Below are 22193 nucleotides of genomic sequence, written 5' to 3'. Positions count from 1 at the left end.
AGGGACTTTAAGAGTTTTAAGGAAAAACTTTCTAGCAAAGTAGAGCCAGGCCACCCAAATGGAGGCTATTGGCCTCTCACTGGAATGGCCTCATTCCTCTTCCAAAGGTGAAACACCTGTGCTCCAGCATCTGGAAATCTGTCCTCACAGAACTTACAGCAATGCTGTCAATTAGGAATCATTCCCATTTTTCAGATGACAAACAGAATCAGGGAGTAGTTTACTGGCTGAAGGTAATAAAACTCACAGGAATCTGAGCTGCAAATTTCACATCTCAGATCCCAACTTGAGTTTCTTCCCCACCATTCTGTGCTTTGCTTACAGACAGAGAGGCTGGCAGACAGCTTGCTTGGATGTTACACAGGACATTTAAAGGCAACAAGGAGCTAAATGGAAGAGCTACGGTTCCCAAACCTAGTCCTACTGTTCCTGGACCCCAGATCTTGTCTTTAAGAAGCTCTCCACGTGATGGTGAGGTAACCAGACTGGGCCTGGCCGAGGGTCCATCCACACCAGGATGGTATTGACCCTATACTGGTGTAACCCTTGTGACATCATGAACCCACTGGAGTGGTGGAGACCTAAGGAATTAAAATGATGAGATGGAGAAAGCAACAGATGGGAGTGATGTGTGAGGAGATGCTTTGCAGCCCAAGTACTGAGAAAATATGAACCATCGCCCATGCGTCTACTGCACTGGAAGGGTTAAAGGTGGGCTCTTCCAAACAGATGACCTGGATTTGAATCTCAGCTTTGCCACTAGCTCTGGGCAGACTGCTGACCTCTCTCTGGGCCTAGTGTACTCATCTGTAAGATGAGGCTATTTGACTAGACCACTATGGGCCCTGACAGCTCACAATTTTTAACAAACCAAATTATTCTAGGCATCTACTCAAGTGGACTGGGTAAAGTCCTGTTAATCTGAGGTCTCTTCTGGCATAAATGTTTGCATCTGAGGTTGCTCTTGACAAAACATTTCATTTTAAGAGGATTTCCTCTCATTTTTCTCATTCTTGATCAGTCATTTTCCTGCATATGTTTTGGACACACATCTTTCTGAGCTGGTTGGGAATGCTCTGTATACAATATCTCAGATGTCCCAAAGCTGTCAAAACAAAAATTCCTCAGCTCACTCATGTCTGCTGAATATGCTTTTTTAGATTGAATAGAGAAAAAATAAGCCTGCCTAAAGTAGTTAATGTCATAGCTTTTAATTCTAAACCAAAGGAACTGTTCTCCCCTAGACACATGTCTTTCCTGAAACCAGTTAATATGACTTTAGGAATAAGAGGGCTGTGGGAACATCCCTACCCTTTACAGAGATCCTCAGGGGCTGAAAAGCTGAGTTGGGAACTGAGAGACCCAAATTCCTGGTTTGCCCCTGGATTGTTCAGCAAATGTTGCTATTTCATCTACTGTATATTTATCAGGAGCTAAACTGACTGCAAAACAGTGGATTAATCACTGGAAATGCAAAAGGGAACAAAATGTAGATTCCTTGACCTCTAAGAGCTTACAGTCTCAGAATCATGATGACTCAGGGCCACAAATAACTTAAGATATGTCGCACTGAAAAGTGTGACATCAGAAATACAAAGTACTTCATAAGGACATTATACAACTTTCCTTGGTGAGAAAACAGGGACAGAGTGAGGTCTACAACCTCGTGGGCTGTTCTAATTTGGGGTTAATGTGGTCACCAGCTACTGGGTGGTAATCCTTACTGGATGGTTTCCAAAAAGAAGCTCTCTTTATCTAACAGACATACTAAGTCTTTGCTAAAACTGAAAAGTATTATTTCCCACGCAAACCTTCCTATTGGGTTTGATAGATCATCAGACCCAGGGGTCTGCACACATATACAAAACAATCATACAAGTACTTAAGAAAGACCTTTCAGATGGATATTTGGGACTATCTTGGACCTATGATAAAAGCGAACTAGGGCAAAATCTCTATGAGGGGCAGGGTCACAGAGCTTGGCAAATTGTAGACACTTGCTGGATGAGTAAATATATGATTGGATAGATACATACATACATATATACATACATTCATACATACATACCTAGATAACAGATAAAAGTGATTTTTATCACGTTTTTTGTCTTCCAGTGGGTAAATTAGATTCATCAAATTAGATTCATCCATGATTGCTTTATCAGCTGACTTGGTTTACTTGGGACATAGAAGGGATGAACTATAACCTAGGAAAGTTACCTGATTGATAAGAAGCATGAGGGAAGCCCCAGGTTTTGTGATGATGGTCATCATCCAATGGAGTTTCATGGAGAATTTGGGATGTTCAAGAAATAACCATTCCCTGTATAAGAATCTTCTCAGATTTCAAGAAGAAGGATTATACTAACCCAATGTTATCAAAAAGTTCCATCAATTTTTCCATACAAAAATTCCAAGGAGAAAGAGACATCAGTGTAGTCTGGGTACTCAGTGAAAACAATGCAGTGGAAGCAGGGACTAAGCTGGGCCTTGCAAGCTGGAACAGGTAGGCTCTAAGGAGAAAGGTTCAAGGGAAGGAAAACAACAAAGTAGTTGGGGACACAATGGAATGAGAAAGTAGGAAACAGGGGAAAGGAAGAATATAAAACATAAGGAGTATTTATCAAGGTGAGAAAAGGCTCTTACAGTCCTTTTTCCACTTTATCTCTAGGTGGCTTCAACACTGCTGATTATTTCTGTACCTAAAATTCTTTACCACCTTAGTTTCTATGAGTATACCATTTCTTATTTCTCCTCCCACATTTCCTATTTCTCCATTTCTGTGTGTCAAGCTTCTCTTCTTCTGCTTACTTCTTTTTTTTTTATTTTTTTATTATTTATTTTTGAGAGAGACAGAGAGAGAGAGAGACAGAGAGACAGAGACAGAGACAGAGAGAGAGACAGACAGAGTGCAAGCAGGGGAGGGGCAGAGAGAGAGGGAGACCCAGAATCTGAAGTAGGCTCCAGGCTCTGAGCTGTCAGCACAGAGCCCAACATGGGGCTTGGACTCACGAACCACGAGATCATGACCTCAGCTGAAGTTGGACGCATAACCGACTGAGCCACCCAGGTGCCCCTCTGTTTACTTCTTAAATCCAACATCCGGGATCTTCATCCTCCAATTACCAGCCTCAACCACAACCTCTATGCTAATGACTCTCTATCTCACCTCTCCCCAAAGCCAAGACCTAGATTTACAACTCTCTACCTGTTGTCTTCACCTGGATGTCCCTGAAGACATTCAAATATAACTTGCTCAGCATAGCTCTCTCCACCTTCTCCTCTCTTAAGGTCTTGGTCACCATTTCTCCTTGCCAACTGTTTATCCTCCTCCCTGTTTCAGTTAACACAATGTCCAAATACTCAATTACCCAAGCTGGACGCTCCTGGATGGACAACCAAGTCATGCTCAACTTATAGCCAGAATCTGTCCCAGACTCCCATCCTGCCATTCCTTTTCCAACCTATGCTTCACATGTAGGATCATGTCTAAATCCTGAGTACATCTGGAAGTAACTTTCTCCAGGCACACTGCTGCTGCTTCCTCCAAGGTCCTCCATATCCTCTGGTATTGAGCTTGACCTGTTCCTGAACATGCCTTTGCACCAGGAATGCCCTTCTCATTGGTCTCAGGGTCCAAGGCTCAACTGAGCTATCTCCATCTCCAGGACATCTAACTTCTTAAGTCCTCCACAGAACTGGACGTCTCTCCCTACATTTCAGGAACTTTGAGCATGTCTCTGTTTCTGCACTTGTCATAGTGCAGGCATGCTTGCCTCTTCCTTGAGAGTTCTTGAGGGAAGGGAGTGTGTCCTATATGTCTTTATCACTGCTATGCCTAGAGCAGAACCAAACATACAGTTGGTATTCCAAGAGTGTTTATACCCACTCTCTCATACCCTGTGGCATCAGAGACACAGTAAGGGGGAAATGATTCAGGCAGGTAGGGATACAGAAACAATGCTCAGTGGGGAGGCCACGACTGGACTGTGTATTAGGGAACCACCTGCCCAGGTAGGACTGCTAAGACCATGCTAGCAGGAGAAAGAACACATTGACAGGAGACCAGACAGGCTGAGTGATCCTTTCCACGTTAATCTGTCTGTATTTCTCTCTGTGCATCTCTATCTCTCTTCCCTCATCTGTTTCTTTCTTTCCCTTTTGTCAATACCTTTCCCCATGTCTGTGACAATTGCTTTAAAGGGCTCTTTTTTAACTTGTTTTTCTTGCCTCTGTGTCAGTTGGTCAATCAGTCTTTTATCTTTTAATCTGCCTTGTTTCTTTTCTGCTTCTCTTTACCCAATCTGCCACTAACATAGAGATAAATTGTTGGTATTTATTGAGCGGATCTATGTATCTTCATTTTAAAGGTAGGGTATATGATCAAGTGGGTTATTTTAGACAAGTCTTTTCTTGAAACACCTAAGCCATCTGCTTGTTATTTAATTTCCATGGATAGGGTTCATTGGCCTCTAGCAGGCCAACAGTCCTCAGGGTGAGAGATATACCCTGCTCTTGGTTTTATATAACCAGCAGTATTGCTGTATCCCTTGGGACTCAGTCTTTTTTGATGAATGCATTCACAGGGCTTGTACTTACCATGTTACAGATTAAAATACAAGAGCATGGACTAGGAATGAACTTGACTTCCCAGTTCAATGGAGCAGGGTCGAAAGAGAACACAAGAAGTCCTGGCCTGTCAGGGCAGAGGAACGGGAAACAAAGCTTTCAGCCCTGACAGAGGTCCACAAGGGAACTGGGAACTGCTTTTCACTGACACCAGGCACTTGAGGGTGGAATAGATGATCACGTCCAGCCACATTAAATATGTAATTTCAGAAATGTGATCAAACTGACTTCCTGCCTGAACTATGAAGCAAATCCCATAAGGCATTTGTGGGCTTTTTTGTTTTCCATTTTCAATTCTGTGGTAGGTTGATTTTTTTTCGAGAGAGAGATATGTTTAATTTACCCAGTCTTTTCAATCAAGGAAATTGATACATTAACAGGACCACAGTAGTGGCCCCTGTAGTGGCAGTAGGGAAAGTAATTAAAAAGTCGAATTTTTCTTTCTTTCCAATAGCACCAGACCTCAAATTGGATGGGTCCCAATGGACTTGAAAGCATAAAAAGTTTTAATAGAACTTTTATTTAAAGTCTAACAATGGCTTTGTTGTAGCCTGATGTTGGGCATTAAGGGGAATCTTTCTCTTCCAGGAGTCAATGTTCTAGACATTGGAGGAGTGGAGGGACAAAGAACTGTATGACCTTATTAGGGCTGTCATAACAAAGTACAGAAAACTGGGGGGCTTAAAATAACAGTAATTGATTCTTTCACAGTTCTGGAGACCAGGAGTCCAAAATCAAGGCATTGGCAGGGCTATTCTCTCTCTGACAGCTCTAAGGGAAAATCTGTTCCATGCCTTTTTCTCGGGTTTTGGTGGTTGGTGCCAATCCTTGGCATTCCTTGGCTTATAGATACATAACTGTAATCTCTGCCTCCCTCATTACATGGTGTCCATCCTGTGTGTCTGTGTCTGCGTCTCTGTTTTCTCAAAAGGACACTGGTTATATTAGATTAAGGCCTACTCTAATGCAGTATGGACCCAAGTTGATGATCTCTGCAAAAACCCTATTTCCAAATACGGCCAAATTCACAGGCACTAGGGGTTAGGACTTCAATATTTCTTGTGGGGGAACACAATTCAACCCTTAAGAGAGACCACAGTCTATGGTAGGGCACACAAGACTGCCCAAGGTGCCCTTGTTTGGGAAGAGATGAACTAGCTGGCTTGCCTGGAATAGTCTCAATTTGGGGACATCAAGTCTTGGTTTTATAGCTGCCTAGCTCTTGGGTAACAGACTAGTCATTCAGTCCCAACACCAGGAAGTAAGAGCCTTCTCCGTGGAGGGAAGACTTCATCTGTGAATTCACTTTGTGGTGTAGTAGAAAGAGCACTCAACTTGGAGTCAGACAATCTGGGTTCAAGCTTTTCTAACTGCTGTTCTGCTCCATAATGGGACCATGTTAATAAACTTCTTTGGCCCTCAATTTACATGGGATATAAAATAATTTCATAACAAGCTTAAGTGAGAAAAAGGGTGTGAAAGAGTTCTGCAAAGTATCAACATTTTTGTTCTTCAATAAACAGGAATTCTCTTTCTCCTCCTCATCTGGGGCAGAACCTTTGATTATATTACATTTTACATGTTGATCTGATTCTTCCCACACCCAGCGTGGGCAAACATGAGCTAAAGTGGGCAGGACACCATCTGCTTCTGTGGCTCTAGAACTCAACATGATGATAGTTCCCAGTGCCCTCTGTCTCTTAGCACCTGGAGCTACCAGTTGGAACAGATTTTTATCTGGGTGGATAACAAGAGCCCAGTCCTCTAGCCAAGCCTATAAATAATCTTAAGGCATAAGAGGTGATGATAAAATGGGAAAAAAAGGTATTTCTTTAGATGCCTCCCCCCTTCCAAGCCTTAGGGGAGGAATGCGTAGTTCTCTGCTTGTCAATGATGACACAAGCAGGCTGCAGTCCTTCAAGACAAGAAGCGAGAAAGAGCTGGAATCAGATACCAAATGCCACTGAAGAAAATATATTTTACACGACATAAAAGGCCCAATGTAAATTAGAAGAAATATGGGAAGACTTCAAAAAGGTAGGTCAAACTTTTTCCTCAAGCAGATAATTACAGGCTGGGGGTGAGTAAATCTTGTTAGCCTCTCTCCACCTCGTCTCTTCTCATAAAACACTGGTAAAAAGAAAGCCACATTCAATTCAGGACCGGACAGCCTGCCTGAGAGGGCCGGCCTGCTGCTGTCTGTCATGATGCCTGTGGATAGGTTGTTGCTGGCCCCTCTTGTTGGCCCTTTGTGCGGCCCCCCTCCAGAATATCCCCTCCCGCCTCATCCCCAGAACGCAGGCATGGGACTCCGCCACTCAAACGCCCACAATGACTTGCTGAGACTTGGTTACTTCTCACTGTCTTAAGAACTATCCCTTCAGGCGGCAATTTTCCAGTCAAATTTCTCTGCCCAAGTTTGAGGCCTTAAAATTAATGAAGTTGTTAACATTTCTTAAAATGTCTTTCACGGCAGTTGAAAGGTACAGATTTATCACCAATGAGTCTGTTGGCCTCTCTGGTTCATACAGACATGTGGGCTGGGCCCCCACAAACAACCTTCAGGGGACAGGAGTCTTGGCCTTCAGTTTGCTCTGTAATGGGTTTCGGATGAGTCTTCACATCTGTGCTCCAGGATCAGCCCCCAGAGGTGCTTGCTGTAGCAATAAGCCTAGCTGCCTCTGGAATTCTGGCCTATAAGCCTTGAGAGAGCAGGAATAAGTCTTACTTATTTTTGTACTTGTATCCCCTCTGCCCATCTGGCACTGGACCAGGTACATAGAGGTGATGGTGGAGGCAGGTAGGTTGTGGCTGAATTAAATATAGTAAGGTAAAAAAGGCTCTGAAATTACCACTGCACTCAGTCAAGGAGCCACCAATCAAGAATCAGTTCTTCCCGCCCTGTAATCAATAGCAATAATGGCACTGCCTTTGGCATCTCCATCCAGCATTTGGGCAATGTCTGGCCAATGGTTTGGGTCCTCTCTTTTGCCTAGAAGAAGGCAATTCATGAGGATACTAGGCCATAAGGAGAGTTCGAAAAGGCTCTTGAGAAGGCTCCTGATCTACTCTTTTGCGCCAAGGCAGCATGTCTTTCTACCTCATTTCATAGATAAGGGTGAGGCCTGAAGGAAGTAGGTGTATCAGGGCCAAGCAGTGGTAGGGAGCAGCTTAATAAACTCCAGGGGCTTTCTCCTTTCAACCTGCAACCTCTTTCTGGATGCTCTACAGAGAACAAATGCAATGCCCTCTGTGTCATCCAGGAGGTAGGATGCCTTTTTTGGACATTCTGCATTTTATAAAAGTTGTCATCCTGCAGAGATACTGAATGACTTTGAGAGCAAAATCAAAATGTTATCCAAAGACCGGTTGTATCACAAATCTGGTTACAAAGCAATAACGATACAAAGGACCAGATTTCAATTATTTATAGACACTTGCCCTTATCACAAAATGACACTCAATGTCTGGCTTAAATAAAATCAAGAAGTAATTCTTATCTGGAATCTTCTGACAACTACTGATCTTCCTCTCCCACTAGGGAGGCTTAGAAGCAGCAGGAAACATCCCAGCAGAGTATAATCCTAGAACTGCCCTAGGGTTTTTGATGCATTTATTTTTTTAAGTTTGAAATGAAAGGTACAGTTAATATGAACCAAGACTAGCTACGTTTATGCATGAGGGATAGCAGTGAGTGGAAGATCTCTGTTAGGTGCATTTTAAAAAGCTCAGGTCCAATGGCAGAGACTGAGTATAAGGATGAGTAAATATGCCCAGAAGGGAATCTAGAACTCACTGCTATACCAGGTTCATAAATACTTAATTGAAGCAGACCCCATGAGTAAGTTCCATCCCCAGAAGCCTTTTGTATTCATTCATCACGCACAAGCCTTTATGAGTATGTTCTATGTGATACAATAAAGTGGGGAACAAATGCAGCTTAGTGCCTGCTCTAATGGGGTTCACTCTAGAGAAGTTCAAGAGAAGAAAAAATGTCCACCTGAAAATACATCAGCTCTTTTCCAAACCCGCTCTTCCCTCTGCAGAGGCCCAGCTCCTATGAACTATTAGAATGTTAGCTGTTAGCACAGAGAAAGAATGAAGAATCCTATACCATACATATATGGCCTCCTAAGACAGGATGTAGCAGGCTGAGTAGGTGGCCCCTCTGGGAGGAAAAGAGAATGTAAGGGAAGAATTCTGGCTTTGTAGTTAGAGTCCACTCTGCACAATCTTATTAAGCTCAGTTTCTACATCTGTGAAAATGGAACGGGACCTGGCCTCCTTACTTCTGAAGTGGGTGCAGATCACATGAGTTGAACTAATATCTAGGAGCATGTCTGGGAAACTTTAAGGAGTTGCCCAAATGTCAGGGAGTTACCTGAGGGGCCCCAGAAGACCTGTGACCTTCATAACAACAATCCTTTCTCAAGAGGTCACCACTGCTAGAAACACTCATGAGTTAGAGCCCTATGTCTAGAAACCACAGTCAAAATGCAGATAAGTGTGGTATCTAATGATTGGGCAGGGGTGTCAGGAACACTATACGCCACAAAGGCTGGGAGGTTGGGATACAGTAGCAACAAAGCCATGGGCTTTATCTAGGATAAAGAATGCACCTGTTGGTCTGGAGATGCCAGGCCTGGCTGGAATGTGTGCCAGTGGATACTAAAACTCACAGCTTCCTTAATTATGAGATGGTGATTACACATTGACTATAAAATATATACTTACCGTATCGACTGCGATGAGACAGGAAAGGGAACGAATCTTTCATTATCCAGGTCAGATTCCATACAAAAGGATCAGGAGGAGGAGAAGGCAGGTTTGTCGGTGACTCCGAGGAGCTGTGACCTGAACATAAAAACAGAGAGAATACTGACCCATGTGCTTAAGGTGTGTTTTCTAGCTGTCACTCATATGGCTTATAGGAGAAGTGTGTAAGAGGCTTTCTTGTCATCCACTGGAATACCAGGGAAAAAAGACCGAGCCACCAGTAGATTGAATTGACCCCAAGCACCTCAGTGCACATTTTCTACCCAGGCAGCCAAATCTAAGAAGTCTGAATATTGTGACCAAACATCTCTGGGAGACTAACTTGAAGCCAGGAGACTTAATGGCCTGGTCTAATAGCTCTATTCAAAGTCTATTCTGCCTATAAGAATTTGTACAACTTCGTAGAGAACTTCAATTCATTTCATCTAGATAATGCCCCCACTCTATGTTCAGACTTGTTAGTTCATCTAAAATTGTTTGCTTGGGTTATTATTGCCTTATCAATGAGAGGGTTGAAATTGCACTCAGAAGTTATGAGATTTTGACAATTATGTTATTTTCAGGGGCCAAAAAAAAAAAAGAGCTAGGTGATGGGTTTTCCCACAGTCACCAGTCCAGGGAGCCACAAAGGATTAATGTTCTTGTTTGCATGAGAGAAAGAAGGGTTGAGAGAAAAGGAACAAAAGCAGCATTATTCCTTTGCTTAACTGTACCTCGAGTGGGTTTTGTGTGGTGAAAAGTAATTATAATTACCTACAAATCAAATGAACACATGTTACATGCTCTTATGCAGTTCTTCCCAGAAAACCCCCAAGTCAATCACTATTTGCTAATGTTTTACGGCAGGCAAAGCTTCTTCTGTTAAAGAAGGAACAGCTCTGTTTCAGAGATAGATGTGAGCAAGCCTGAGTGAGGGAAAGAGGGAAGGAGGTGGACTAGGGTTTTTTCTGCATCTTCTATGAGCCAGGCACTTATGCTGGACTCAACCCACATAATCCCACGTGATATTTGCAGTTGACTCTCAGAGATAAGCAGGATCACCCCCATTTTACAGCTGTAACAACTGAGGCTCAGAGGGGCAAATGATGGAATCAGGAGCTGAACCCAGGTTTGCCTGTATCAAAAGGCCATGCTCCACCATGAGTGAGCTGGTTTGCTACTCAAACATAATTCTTACGCCAGCTGGAGAGACTTGGTGAAGAGAAAGATGAGGAAGAAGAGAAAAACGAACAGGAAGCAGCACAGAAGGCTTTTTCCAGTCTGTCTGCTTTGTTGTTTCTTCCAAATCACCTCCAGAAGCAGTTCCACTGGGCCGTATTCTCCTGCCTCCAACCTCTTGTTAGTATCAACCCCTCTTCACGTGGTTTAAGGAAATTACCATCCTGGGTGAACACAGCAGTCTTTTGTTTCCAGGCCCCTCCACTGTTTTATCTGCTGGTGCTGTACTCAGGTAAAGCTGACCATGGGAGCATGTGGCCTTGTAGCTAGAAAAAGGATGGGCATTCTACAGTCACCCTCCTGAAAGAAACATCTTTATCTCTGCCTTCCAAAGATTTAAGATGGAGGGCACCTGGGTGGCTTAGTGGGTTAAGTGTCTGACTCTTGGTCTCAGTTCAGGTCTTGATCTCACAGTCATGAGTTCAAGCCCCATGTTAGGCTCCATGCTAGGTCTGGAGACTACTTAAAACAAAAACAAACAAACAAAAACCAACACCACCAAAGATTTGAGTTGGAAGTGCTGGCTTCTGAGTACCTAGAAAGGGTTTTTCACTTTACTCCTACGTTTGATCTAAAGAAATCAGAATTGAATTGGTTGGTGCCCAGATACATCTTTCTGGTAACATTTCTACAAATGGCTCGGGGAATGTGCGCTGAAAGGGGTCAGGAGCTCTGCTAACAAGTTTCAAAAGGAAGCCATCTCATGTCACACTCAAGTCAGCTCTGTTTTATAGATGGACAATGGAGCTAAGAGACATCATGCCTCAAACCACTGGTATACTTGGGGGAAGGACTGAGGTTTATTACAGTTTTTTAAAAAAATTAATAATATGAATCGAGCACATATGGACAAGACACTATGCTAAGCACTTTAAATGAGTGATTACATTCACTTCCCACAACAACCTTGTGAATAGTAGTATCATTGGTCCTCATTTTACAGCCCGGGAAATTGAGGCTGAAAGAAATTAGACACCTGGACTGTGGCCACATGGCCAGTAGGCAGAAGACCACAGTCAACAGACCAGGTTAGCCTAATGCTATAGCCCATGCTTCTTCCACCATCCTTATGGACCCCCACAAACCAGTGCAAGGGGTTCTACAGCTCTCTATTGGGCTTCAAGCCCCCAGAGGGCAATGGCTAAGGCCAGGGGTCACCACAGAGCATGCTCCAGAGCAGGGCCACTGTGTGAGGGATCTGAGAAGACTGACAACCAAACCCTTGCAATGACCTCCATGTGAATAAAAATTTGTATCTCTAGGTCTATCAACACAGCTCAAATTTTAAGTAGTTTTGAAGCAGTAGGAAGATCAAGCCCAAGCAATACGTCTCAGCTTCCAAGTGAAGTCATTTTTCTTAATGACATAGTTTGGGAATGGTACTAACTTCTTCCTGGACCAGAAGCACCAAGTGGATGGCACTAGACTTCAGGAAGCACTTACAAATCTGTGTGTGGGCACTGAATAGCAGATGACTTTTATATGGATGAGGGCCAGGTTAAATAATGATGGATAAAAAATATCTGAAATCATTCAAAAGATTGGACTCTGAGGGCTGAGTCATGGCCCAGTTAGGAGTCATGGGCATCACTGTGGGTCATCCCCCCAAAAAGCATAAAGTGTTTTCTATCCAAAAATTCCAATAAATTATGGGGCATCTTCAAAGATGAATACTGGAGAAAAAGCAGACATATGTATCCTGCCCTTACAGGAACTCCCAGAATTTCTGCCAGGAGGCTGGCTTCATATGGTCCCCAGAGGGAGACAGGTAGTGAGTGATTTACTGCATGGGGGGGGGGGGGTCAACCGAAAAGATGGGCATCTGAAAAAGTAAAGACCAAGGAAACACAGCCCACCTAAACCAAGTTGCTTGCCAAAATCCGAAGCACTGAGATAGATGTGAATTCTAGTCAAAGTTCACAGACTATGTATCATTTAGAATATACAGAAGAAAGCACTTCTGCATCTAACAAGTGCAGGGAAGAAGTTCTGTTTCCTTCACACCCCCTATTCTTCTAATCCTCACCATTGGTTGGGAAGCGGGGGGGTTCCAGCATAGAGAAGCACAGATGCCATAGGAAGCAATCCATTTAAGCAAGAGAATGGCTTAATTTTTTGGTATTTCCCTCTCAAAATGTAAGGATCCAGAGTGAAATGGGCCTTACCAGCACATGTGTATGGGGGGAAGGTATGAAATTAAGACCTGCTGGCTCAAGAAGAGTGTATCTTGGACCCTGGGAAGAGGGGTGGGAAGGAAAGGAGAGGGGAAAGCAGGAGCAAGAAGTGTCAGGTGTCCAAGTGAGGCTGGCCAGTGATGGCCAAGACCACCTGCAGAGCAAAAAGCACACAAATGCACTCTGGACTGAGGGCATTATTGGTTGTCCCCCTTTCTCCTGCCTTCAACAATTTCCTCCTCTAGCAAGTCAATCTCATCCGTAGCAAACATACAGCATGTTTAAAGAAATGACCACCACATTCTTCCTCAGCCATTGTCCTCCTACTCTGTTCTCCTTTACAGCTACGTCTCTTAAAAGATTTGTCTGTGCTCCTGTCTCCACTTTCTCCTTCCCCTTTTCTCCTTAACTTAATAAAATCAAAATTGTCTTCACTATCCCAGGTCAAGGTCACTGGCACCCCAAGTTGCTGATACAATGGACAGTCTTACTCCTTCTCTTACTACGCCTCAGTCTTACTATGTCTTTCAGAAGAACGTGAGCCCACCGACTTCTCCCTACTTCTTGGATTCCTCGCATCCTGGTGACCACATGGTCCTTGGCTGCCCCAGTCCTCACCTCCTAATCCAGTGGCAGATCCTCTTTACTGTTCTTTGCCAGATCTTCCCCATTTTCCAGGCTGTATAAAACAAAACAAAACTAAACACCCCACACAGCCATCCATCCTCAACTTTCCAGTGGCAAATGCCTAGGAGATTTCATGGCTGAATATTGAATTTCATCACAGTGGTTTTAAACAGCTGACAGTGATCAATGACCATGAATTTCAAGTGACCCCAAGACACTAGACCCTTCCTGGACCTCACTGAAGACTCCTGACCAATGAACAAGGATTCTATTTTAACCAACCACCAACTTAGCATCACCACCACGGAACCCTATTCCTAAAGCTTTAAAAACTGTGACTTTCTTCCTTAGAGAACTAGTCAGTGAATTTATTCTTGCCTGACATGTAAATATGCTCAGCTTTTTTTTTTTTTTTTTTAACCTCTGGTGGTCGGGGGATGGGGTTATCTTTGTTTTAATTTTAGACATTTGTTGAAAGTTGGGGAGATTGGATATTTCCTCTTCTCCACCTAAGCTCACTCCCAAACTGATCTCACCCAGTTTTATACCTTTAAATACCACCTATATACTAATTCCACTAAATTTATATCTCCTGGCTGAACTTCCCTAAACAGCAGAATATATATCCAACTGCCAGTTTGAAATCTTCATTTTATTGCCTGATAAGTATCTCAAACTTAACATGTGAAAACTAGGGGCACCTGAGTGGCTCAGTTGGTTAAGCGTTTGATTCTTGATTTGGGCTCAGGTCATGATGACATGGTTCGTGGGATTGAGCCCTATGTCAGTCTCTGTGCTGACAGCATGGAGCCTGCTTAGGATTCTGTCTCTCTCCTTCTCTCTCTGCCCCTCCCCTGCTCGTGTGTTCTCGTCCTCTCTCTCTCTCTCTCTCTCTCTCTCTCCCTCCCTCCCTCCCTCTCACATACACACTCAAAAAAATATAAACTTAAAAACAAACACAAAACACTAAACACTTGATGGCCTACCACTTAAACCTAGGTGTTTCTGATTATAGAGAGGGGACAAAAGTCTTCTGGTTGGTTGGGCCCAAACCAGAAGGAATCCTTGACTTCTTTCTTCCCCCCACCTCCCCTCCCCCCCCCCAGCAATTCATCAACAAATCTTGCTGGCTTTACCTGAATTTTACCCCTTCCATTTCTCTCCCATTGCCTCTCACCTGGATTACTGCTATACGCTCCGAGCAGGCCTCCTGCTTCTACTACTATTCACTTTCAGGCTATTTTCCACACAGAAGTTTGTCCTTTCAGCCCTGAAATGTTTTTCACATTTCTTGCCATGCCTAGCCCTTGATGGCCCCATGTGATCTAGCCCCTGGCTCTCTCTCAGACTCATTTCCAGCCATTTTTCCCTTGCCTGTGGAGCTCCAGTTCTAACAGGGCTCCTTGTCATCTCTCAAACTCACCAAGCAAACTCCTACCACAGGGCCTTTGCACTGTTGGTTCCCTCAGCCTGGAAAGCTCCTCTTTCCCAAATGCACATGGCCATTCCTTCTCTCCATCCAGGTCTCTGCCTAAATGCCACCTTCTCAGAAAGATCTTCCTGATCATCCTGCCAGAAATGGCACTCCCTGTAAACCACTTGCTATCCCCTTCATGCGCATTTATTATTTCCTACATTTACATTCACTTGTTTATTGCGTATCTTCTATACTAGTCACTGATACATCCCCATGCCTGCCACACAGTAAGCATTCAGTAAATATTTGTCAAATGAATGAAACTAGAGCCCTCGAGGAAATTAACTCTGGCACTTATTAGCTATAGGACTTCATGCTAATCACATACTCTGAGAAACCTCAATGCTCCGAAAATGATAAGATCAAGAATAATGTATGTTCTACCAACCCTCAGGGTTTTGTAAGAGCCAGATGAGCTAATGTGTGCGTGATCTACTCTTTAAATATCAGTTATGCCACTCTTGAAGTTTTATGCTTCTATCTCTGCTTCAGAATCCAAAATGAAGGGGAGTCTTGGTGCCTTTCATATGTCCAGGGATCTCAAATACAATGTCCAGAAATTAAAAGTCCCCCCCTAGAGCTGTTCCTGTACTATTTACCAGTTAATTATTAACTCTGCAAACTGTCCATAGTCTCTAATACTCCAGTTTTAGTCAATTGCCAGTATCTTCATTTCCAGTCTTTATTTTACACTGTCTCACTGTGTGTCCATTTATTCCTAAGCCAATGTACATTATATAATAAATATATCACACTTGCCTCAGTGTAAATAATAAAGAGCTGTTTGTGTATGATGGTTATTTACATAAATGCCCTGGGTTCACTAGCAAACATGTTTTACAAACCTACGTCAATAAAATGTAAAAATGCTTCTATTCTGAACACTCCTTGGAACTATTCCTGCCTTGCCTCATACACGTTTTACTTATTTATTTTCCTTCCGACAATAAAACAATCAGTGACAGCTTGCTAGTTTTCCTCCCTTATTTGAAAACACACTTAATAATGCATTCTTTTACAATGATTTTGTGTCACACAAAGCAAAGTTTAATGTGGTCAAATAAATAGTGGTCCTAATGTCAAATGGTGGTGGTGAGCAGGCGTAGCCAGGCCAGGCCCCAGGCAGGCCTCCCTGACTGGGACCGGCAGCCCAAGGGAATGCTTTTCATATTCAGCAGGCTGAGCCCACACCTGCTCAGCCAAAGAAACCTTCCCAGTGAATTTACACTGCTCCTAGAGTCAGCGGTGAGGCTGGAGTTGTAACAGGCAGTTCTAAAAAACAGAGATGCGATTTTCAGAGAAAAGAGAGAGATGTGCAGATGTGTCCTTTGTCCTAAACACACAGACCTCCCACACCTTCTCTGGGCCTAGAAAATGAGGGGGTTGAATCAGCTGCTAGCTGAGGTCTTCTCCAGTTCACACATAGTTGATTCTCCATACTTTGCTTTCACATCTCCTTCCAGCTGGCTCATTCAGAGAGGGGCTATTAGTGTCAGGGGCGGAATGTGAATGGAGCTAAGCGGCCCTCACTCCACCTCGCCTTTCTCCAAGCCCCACTTCCACTCTGCCAGGAAGGTTTGCACTCTCTCTTTGCAGCTCAAGTCCTGAAGCAAAAATTATCTCCCGTAATATTCTCTTGTCCTATTGAAAGTCATAGTTTCAACATATGTGTTTTGTTTCTCCCCAACCCCAAAAGGATTCGTGTATAGCTGCTGAGTTCATTCAGCGGTGAACCACATCTGTCATTCAGGAGAAGCTGGCATTAAGGAATATTGAGGGAATCCAAAGGAAATCATCAGCCCAGTTCCTGCCCTTGAGGAGACGGTTACCTACAGGGTATACCAGACCCACACCAGAAAGGGAATCACAAAGAGGTTTCTGCAAAAATGGTTAAAATGTGTAAAGTTGAAGCCTTCATGCTTCTGCCTATACTTTTTCTTAGCCTTATTTCCCACTCAGAATCCTTTTGAATTCTACAGTCTCTAGTACACATGTCTTCCAACTTTTGTCTAAACTGATCTCTGCCTAATACATCCTTCCTCAACTACTGCTTTCCTAAATCCTGCCTTTCCTCAAAGGTCCAAACCAAATTCCTCCCTCTCCTAGGTTCCCCATCTTCTCTGAGCTTGAGGCCCATCAAAGTAGTTGAGCTGGGATTCAGAGTGGACCAACACAAAAATCACCTGGGCCCTCCTTCCTCCTTGACCACCAAGACTTACTGCTACTTAGGATGGTGGTGTTGGGGTCACTTATCAAATGTTGTTCAAACTACCTTGGTTGTTCATGACAATAGAAGATAAAGTATGTTAATTTCACTCACAGATTTCAAACTCACAGATTTAGAAGAAATTAGGGGAAGCTTCTCACAGGAGCTGTTGTTTTATCTCATGTAAGACATTCTTCCTAGGGACAAGGTCAGGGACAAATCAGGGACATAGACCCCAGGTAGCTCCCAATCAGTTGGGACACCACGTGTAGGTAGGCCACCAGTGACTCATAATTCATGGCCAAAGCAAGATAATGGAGGCATTGTGATATGTGATGCTGCCCCTTCAGAATTTGTATTCTAAGCTGCTACATTTTGACCTATCTAGAGATGGCCTCAGTGTCCCAAGCTCATGACTGGATTGTGAGATCTGTAATGCCTTCTCTTGTCCTGCCATCCCTGTTCCAGGTATACTTAGTCATTGATCCTACCTATCTGTCCAGGGTGGACTCATTGGCTTTCAGTAGCAGAGAAAGCCAATTAGCATTTATACTAATCCCTAAGAGCAACAGATAGGGTATCATTATCCAGGTGGCCTGATTCTTCACTCACACACACACACACACACACACACACACACACACACACACACCCTGACAGGGCAACATGACTCTCTGACCCAGGTCCATTTCTGTGGGTTTCTTGCACTCTACTCTTTATGAAATTTACTGCATTGTGATCTCAAGCCTATTTTCTTTGCCCAAAATACACTGAGTAGAATAATAATCAAAAGGAAGACTTTAAACTTACACTAGGACTATCATCTTGTGATCTCAGAGAGCTTTACCAGAAGGTAAATAATTAATGTACTGCAAGTGACACAAAGACCAGGCAGCCTGGAAAACCAAGTCCATCAATGAAAGATGTTGCGGCATAAGGCAGTGCTTGTAGGGACAACCATCCACCAGTGGGCCCAGTAGTTTCTGGCTAAGTTGAACAAGAAGCTACAAACTATCAACAACTGGTTTTTCTCTTGACCTGATGTGTCAAGATGGGGAGGGATAGTTCCCAGAGTAACCTCTGGAGAGGGCATGGCCCACTTTCGCAAGAAGAGGTGAGCTCTAGCCCAGAAGAGTGGATATTATTTACACAATCACCAAGAGCTTTTGACTCACTGATGCTTTGGGGAGTCATTCATCCCAAAAGTCATTCATCATGACTGTTGTCAGGATTACCTGACAATAGTCCTGTGAGTTAACCCTTTTTGCAGATGAGAAGATTCAGGCCCAGAAAACATATCTGTCCTGTGCAAGGTCACATAGCTAGTATCATGACAGAACGCATGACTGAGGACCCTGATATATGTACTAACCAGCAATGCCACTCTCCAACACAGCCCTCCTGGAGATGATGATGCTGACTTCTCTGGAGAACAGCAACATCGAGTTAAACACAGCAGAAAGACTGATCAGATCACAGTTGCCTGCAGCATTCTCCTGAGGATGACAGATTCCCTTCAGGTCAACTAGGAAGGTGACCTAGAAACACACACCTTCAGTCAGGGCAGCCAGCTCTCCAGGGCCTCAAGCTGAACCTGCACTGTTTCCATGGCAACCACCACCAGGTCTGATGCTTGGCCCTTGAGGTGGGCCTTGGCTGGTCCAGGGAAAGGATGCTTGGGATGGGAGAAGGAGAGGGGCAGAGCACTTTCTACTTCTACTAACTTCTAGTCCTTTCAATCTCTCTTTATCTACTTGTCACCCTCCTATTTCAGGAAAGAGTCTATCCTCCAGGAAATCACACTTCAAAAACATTTCTCAGAACAAAGACCTTTCACCCATGGCTAGACTCCTTTCCAGAGAATGGAAGAAGAATGCCTGAACAGCCTGGTGTGCTAAATAGAGACCCAGGTTCCTGGGAACAGTGATGTTACTGTGCGACCTTGGGTAAGCTACTTAACCTTTTTGAAGCTTTGTTTCCCTGCATATAAAACAGAACTCATCATGCTTTTCCATCCAACTTTAGGGATGTTCTGAGAATTAATGAGGCAGTATATACAAAGCCCTCGGGCTCTTTTGAAGAAAGATACACTAGAAATCCTTGGGCTGTTACCAAGGGGCATTGTCATGATGATGCATTTTAAAACATTCTTCACCTGCATTACTAAAATAAACTCAGCTTGTATTAAAATAGATAGGCTAATAGCCTAATTTTCTCCTCCCTGTTCTGAGGCTGCTCTTTTTGCTTCCTTCATCTTACACTGTGAACAGCTATGGTCAGTGTTACCTTTGACCCCTATGCAGAAACCCAGGGTGAGAGTTGGGAAGGGCTCTAAGGACCATTTGTCTACATCTTCCCATAACACATATGGGGAAGCTGAAACAAAGGAAGAGCCAATGCTTTACCCAGGGTCATCTCACTAGTGAAAAATCAAGAATCTGATCTTTGGAGCCTTCATTCTGTGCCTCGTCAAACTGCAGAAGAAGGTAATAAAGAAAGAAGGAGGGGAAAAGAAATAGGGGGACATGTATTTTTGTTGTTTAAACCTTTAAACTTCTGTTCTCTATGGTATTAGGGGATGAAAAAAGAAACCAAGGAAAAAACCAATACTCCGCGTATGTGCCTATTACGCATGCTAGCCCCATACTGGGTGCTTTACAATCACTGTCCCATGTAAATTATACAATTTTCTGAATGGGGGATTATTATCCCCATTTCTAATGAGGGATATGACACTCACAGAAGTTAAGTAACTTGCCCAAGGTCCTGGAGTGAAAAAGAATGGAATTAAGATTAATTCAATAAATGAATATTTATTGAGCATTTTCTATGTGCCAAACTCTGCCCTTGGCAGATAGGATGCTTTAGTGAGCAGAATTAGACATTACCCTCTTAGAGCTCACAGGCTGAGGAGCTTAGAGTGTGGTAGCGTAGCAGACAGCAGTCCAACCACCTCACAAATCCTTGTAATGCCTCAACATTGATATGTGTTATGAAGGAAAGACACACGGCCCTTTGAAAAAGTATAAAAAAGAGACTAGATTTCAGCTTTAAGGCAGGGAAGGATTGCCGGAGAAACCGGTGCCTCAGCTGGGGCCCTAAAGTGGATGAGCAGAGTTAACCAGTTAAAGGGAGTGGGACAGGGAGGGAGGGCACACAGGGAAGGGGTCTATTGGAACCCAAGTCTGTCTCAGTCCAGAGTACTGGCTCCTTTTTGGCCACCAAGAGGGGTGAGGTGTTACTGAGGACCCCTGCTGTGGGGACCAGTGAGCAATGCCACAGTGCAACTCAGAACCTCTTGGCGACGATGTTGATTGCCCTGGAGAACAGGGACATTGAGTGGCACACAGAAGAGAGATTGGTCAGATCACAGATACCTGCAGCATTCTCCTAACTGAAGGCAAGGCTTCCTTCAGGTCACCCAGGAAGGTCACCTGGACTACCACAGACAGGCTATACCCCATTGGTAAGACTACTCTGTCCTATTGGTCATCCTTTTGCCTTTTCTATGACACTCAGCCCATAAGCCAAGCTTCCTGGAGGGAGAAGGCCTGGAATCCAGACACCAGAACCCAGCCCTTCCCTTTGGTGTATGCCTGTGTGCTTAAATTCTGCAGGTCTATTCCCCTGGGGTTTCCTCCTCAGCACGTCCTCCCTCAGACTGCCAGGCCTCTGACAAATTGCACCCTATGCAACCCTCCCCTGGTCAGGCCAAGGCCCCATCTATGGGGAAGGCATCAGGCCTGGTGGTGGTCTCCATGGAAACAGTGCCGGCTGAGCTTCAGGCCGTGGAGAGCTAGCTGCCCTGACTAAAAGTATATACTTCTAGGTGACCTTCCTGGGTGACCTGAAGGAAGCCTTGCCTTCAGTTAGGAGAATGCTGCAGGTATCTGTGATCTGACCAATCTCTCTTCTGTGTGCCACTCAATGTCCCTGTTCTCCAGGGCAATCAACATCGTCGCCAAGAGGTTCTGAGTTGCACTGTGGCATTGCTCACTGGTCCCCACAGCAGGGGTCCTCAGTAACACCTCACCCCTCTTGGTGGCCAAAAAGGAGCCAGTACTCTGGACTGAGACAGACTTGGGTTCCAACAGACCCCTTCCCTGTGTGCCCTGCCTCCCTGTCCCACTCCCTTTAAGTGGTTAACTCTGCTCATCCACTTTAGGGCCCCAGTTCAGGCATCAATTTCTCAGGCAATTCTACCCTGGCCTTAAGGACGAAGTCAGATGAAGACACATCAGGTTGTTATGGGTCTGAAAACTAAATTCCCTTCTGGAAAAGTGAAGGGATGAAACTGACCCTGGAATACTCTTCCTGCCATCTAGCTCCTGATGATAAATCCATATTTGCTTTCCCCTCACCAAGGCCCAGGCCGACACAACCAAAGCCTTTCTTTCTCACCGCCATATTTTATTTTGCTTTAAATATTAGGTGAAGAGAGAAGTGGGGGGTGGGGGGACGGGCAGAAGGAAGAGAAAGAAAAGGAGAGGGAGGAAGGGAAGGGAAGAGATGGTAAAGAGACTAACAATGAGGAGTGTGCAGAAACAAAGAGAAGGAGAGTGCAGAGGGAGAAGGGAAATCATCTGATATTTTTCACCATTCGGAAGTTACCGAGAGAAAGTTATTCAAAGTACCACTGTAAAAAGGCCATAAAACACCTTGGGGAAAACATGAAAGTCATGCCGCCACCATACAGATGAGCACCCTGGAATTAGCTGCCAGAGAAATGTCTGAAAAGAGGAAATTCAATGGCCCACACGGCTGCCTCTGCCCCCTCCCTCCTGGTTTCCGCCCCCTCCAAACCGCCTGGCTCTGAAAGCAGAGGCAGTAATTTGGAGCCAGCAAGTGTGAAGGAATGTCGGAGCTGCTATTTGCCTTCATGAAGCACATCTTGAGTGCATCTATTAGAAATATATTTTAAAATACACTTTCAGTTTCACTATAGAAAATTTGAAAAAGTCAGGAACTTCTGAAGAAGAAAATAAGCACGACTCCCACCTCCGGCACCCAGAAATCCAGTGTTGACACTTTGTGGTGCATGGTTCTGTGACTTGGTTTTCACACTTACAGCATTTGGCTTAAGGTC

General features: G+C 44.1%; 1 protein-coding gene across 1 annotated transcript in view; it reads right to left on the bottom strand.

Moving 5' to 3' along the window:
• ALK (ALK receptor tyrosine kinase) overlaps positions 1-22193 on the bottom strand; it is a 666217-nt gene that overhangs the window by 466325 nt on the left and 177699 nt on the right. The window contains exon 2 of the mRNA XM_053891034.1: positions 9364-9483. Coding sequence (XP_053747009.1) covers positions 9364-9483 — 120 coding nt within the window. The remainder of the gene's footprint in view (positions 1-9363; positions 9484-22193) is intronic.

The sequence above is a fragment of the Panthera pardus genome, unplaced genomic scaffold (assembly GCF_024362965.1).
Source record: "Panthera pardus isolate Hobbes unplaced genomic scaffold, ASM2436296v1 HiC_scaffold_26, whole genome shotgun sequence".
Taxonomy (NCBI): Eukaryota; Metazoa; Chordata; class Mammalia; order Carnivora; family Felidae; genus Panthera; species Panthera pardus.
The sequence above is the reverse complement of the archived record's forward strand: the minus strand, read 5'-3'. Positions and strand labels throughout refer to the sequence as shown.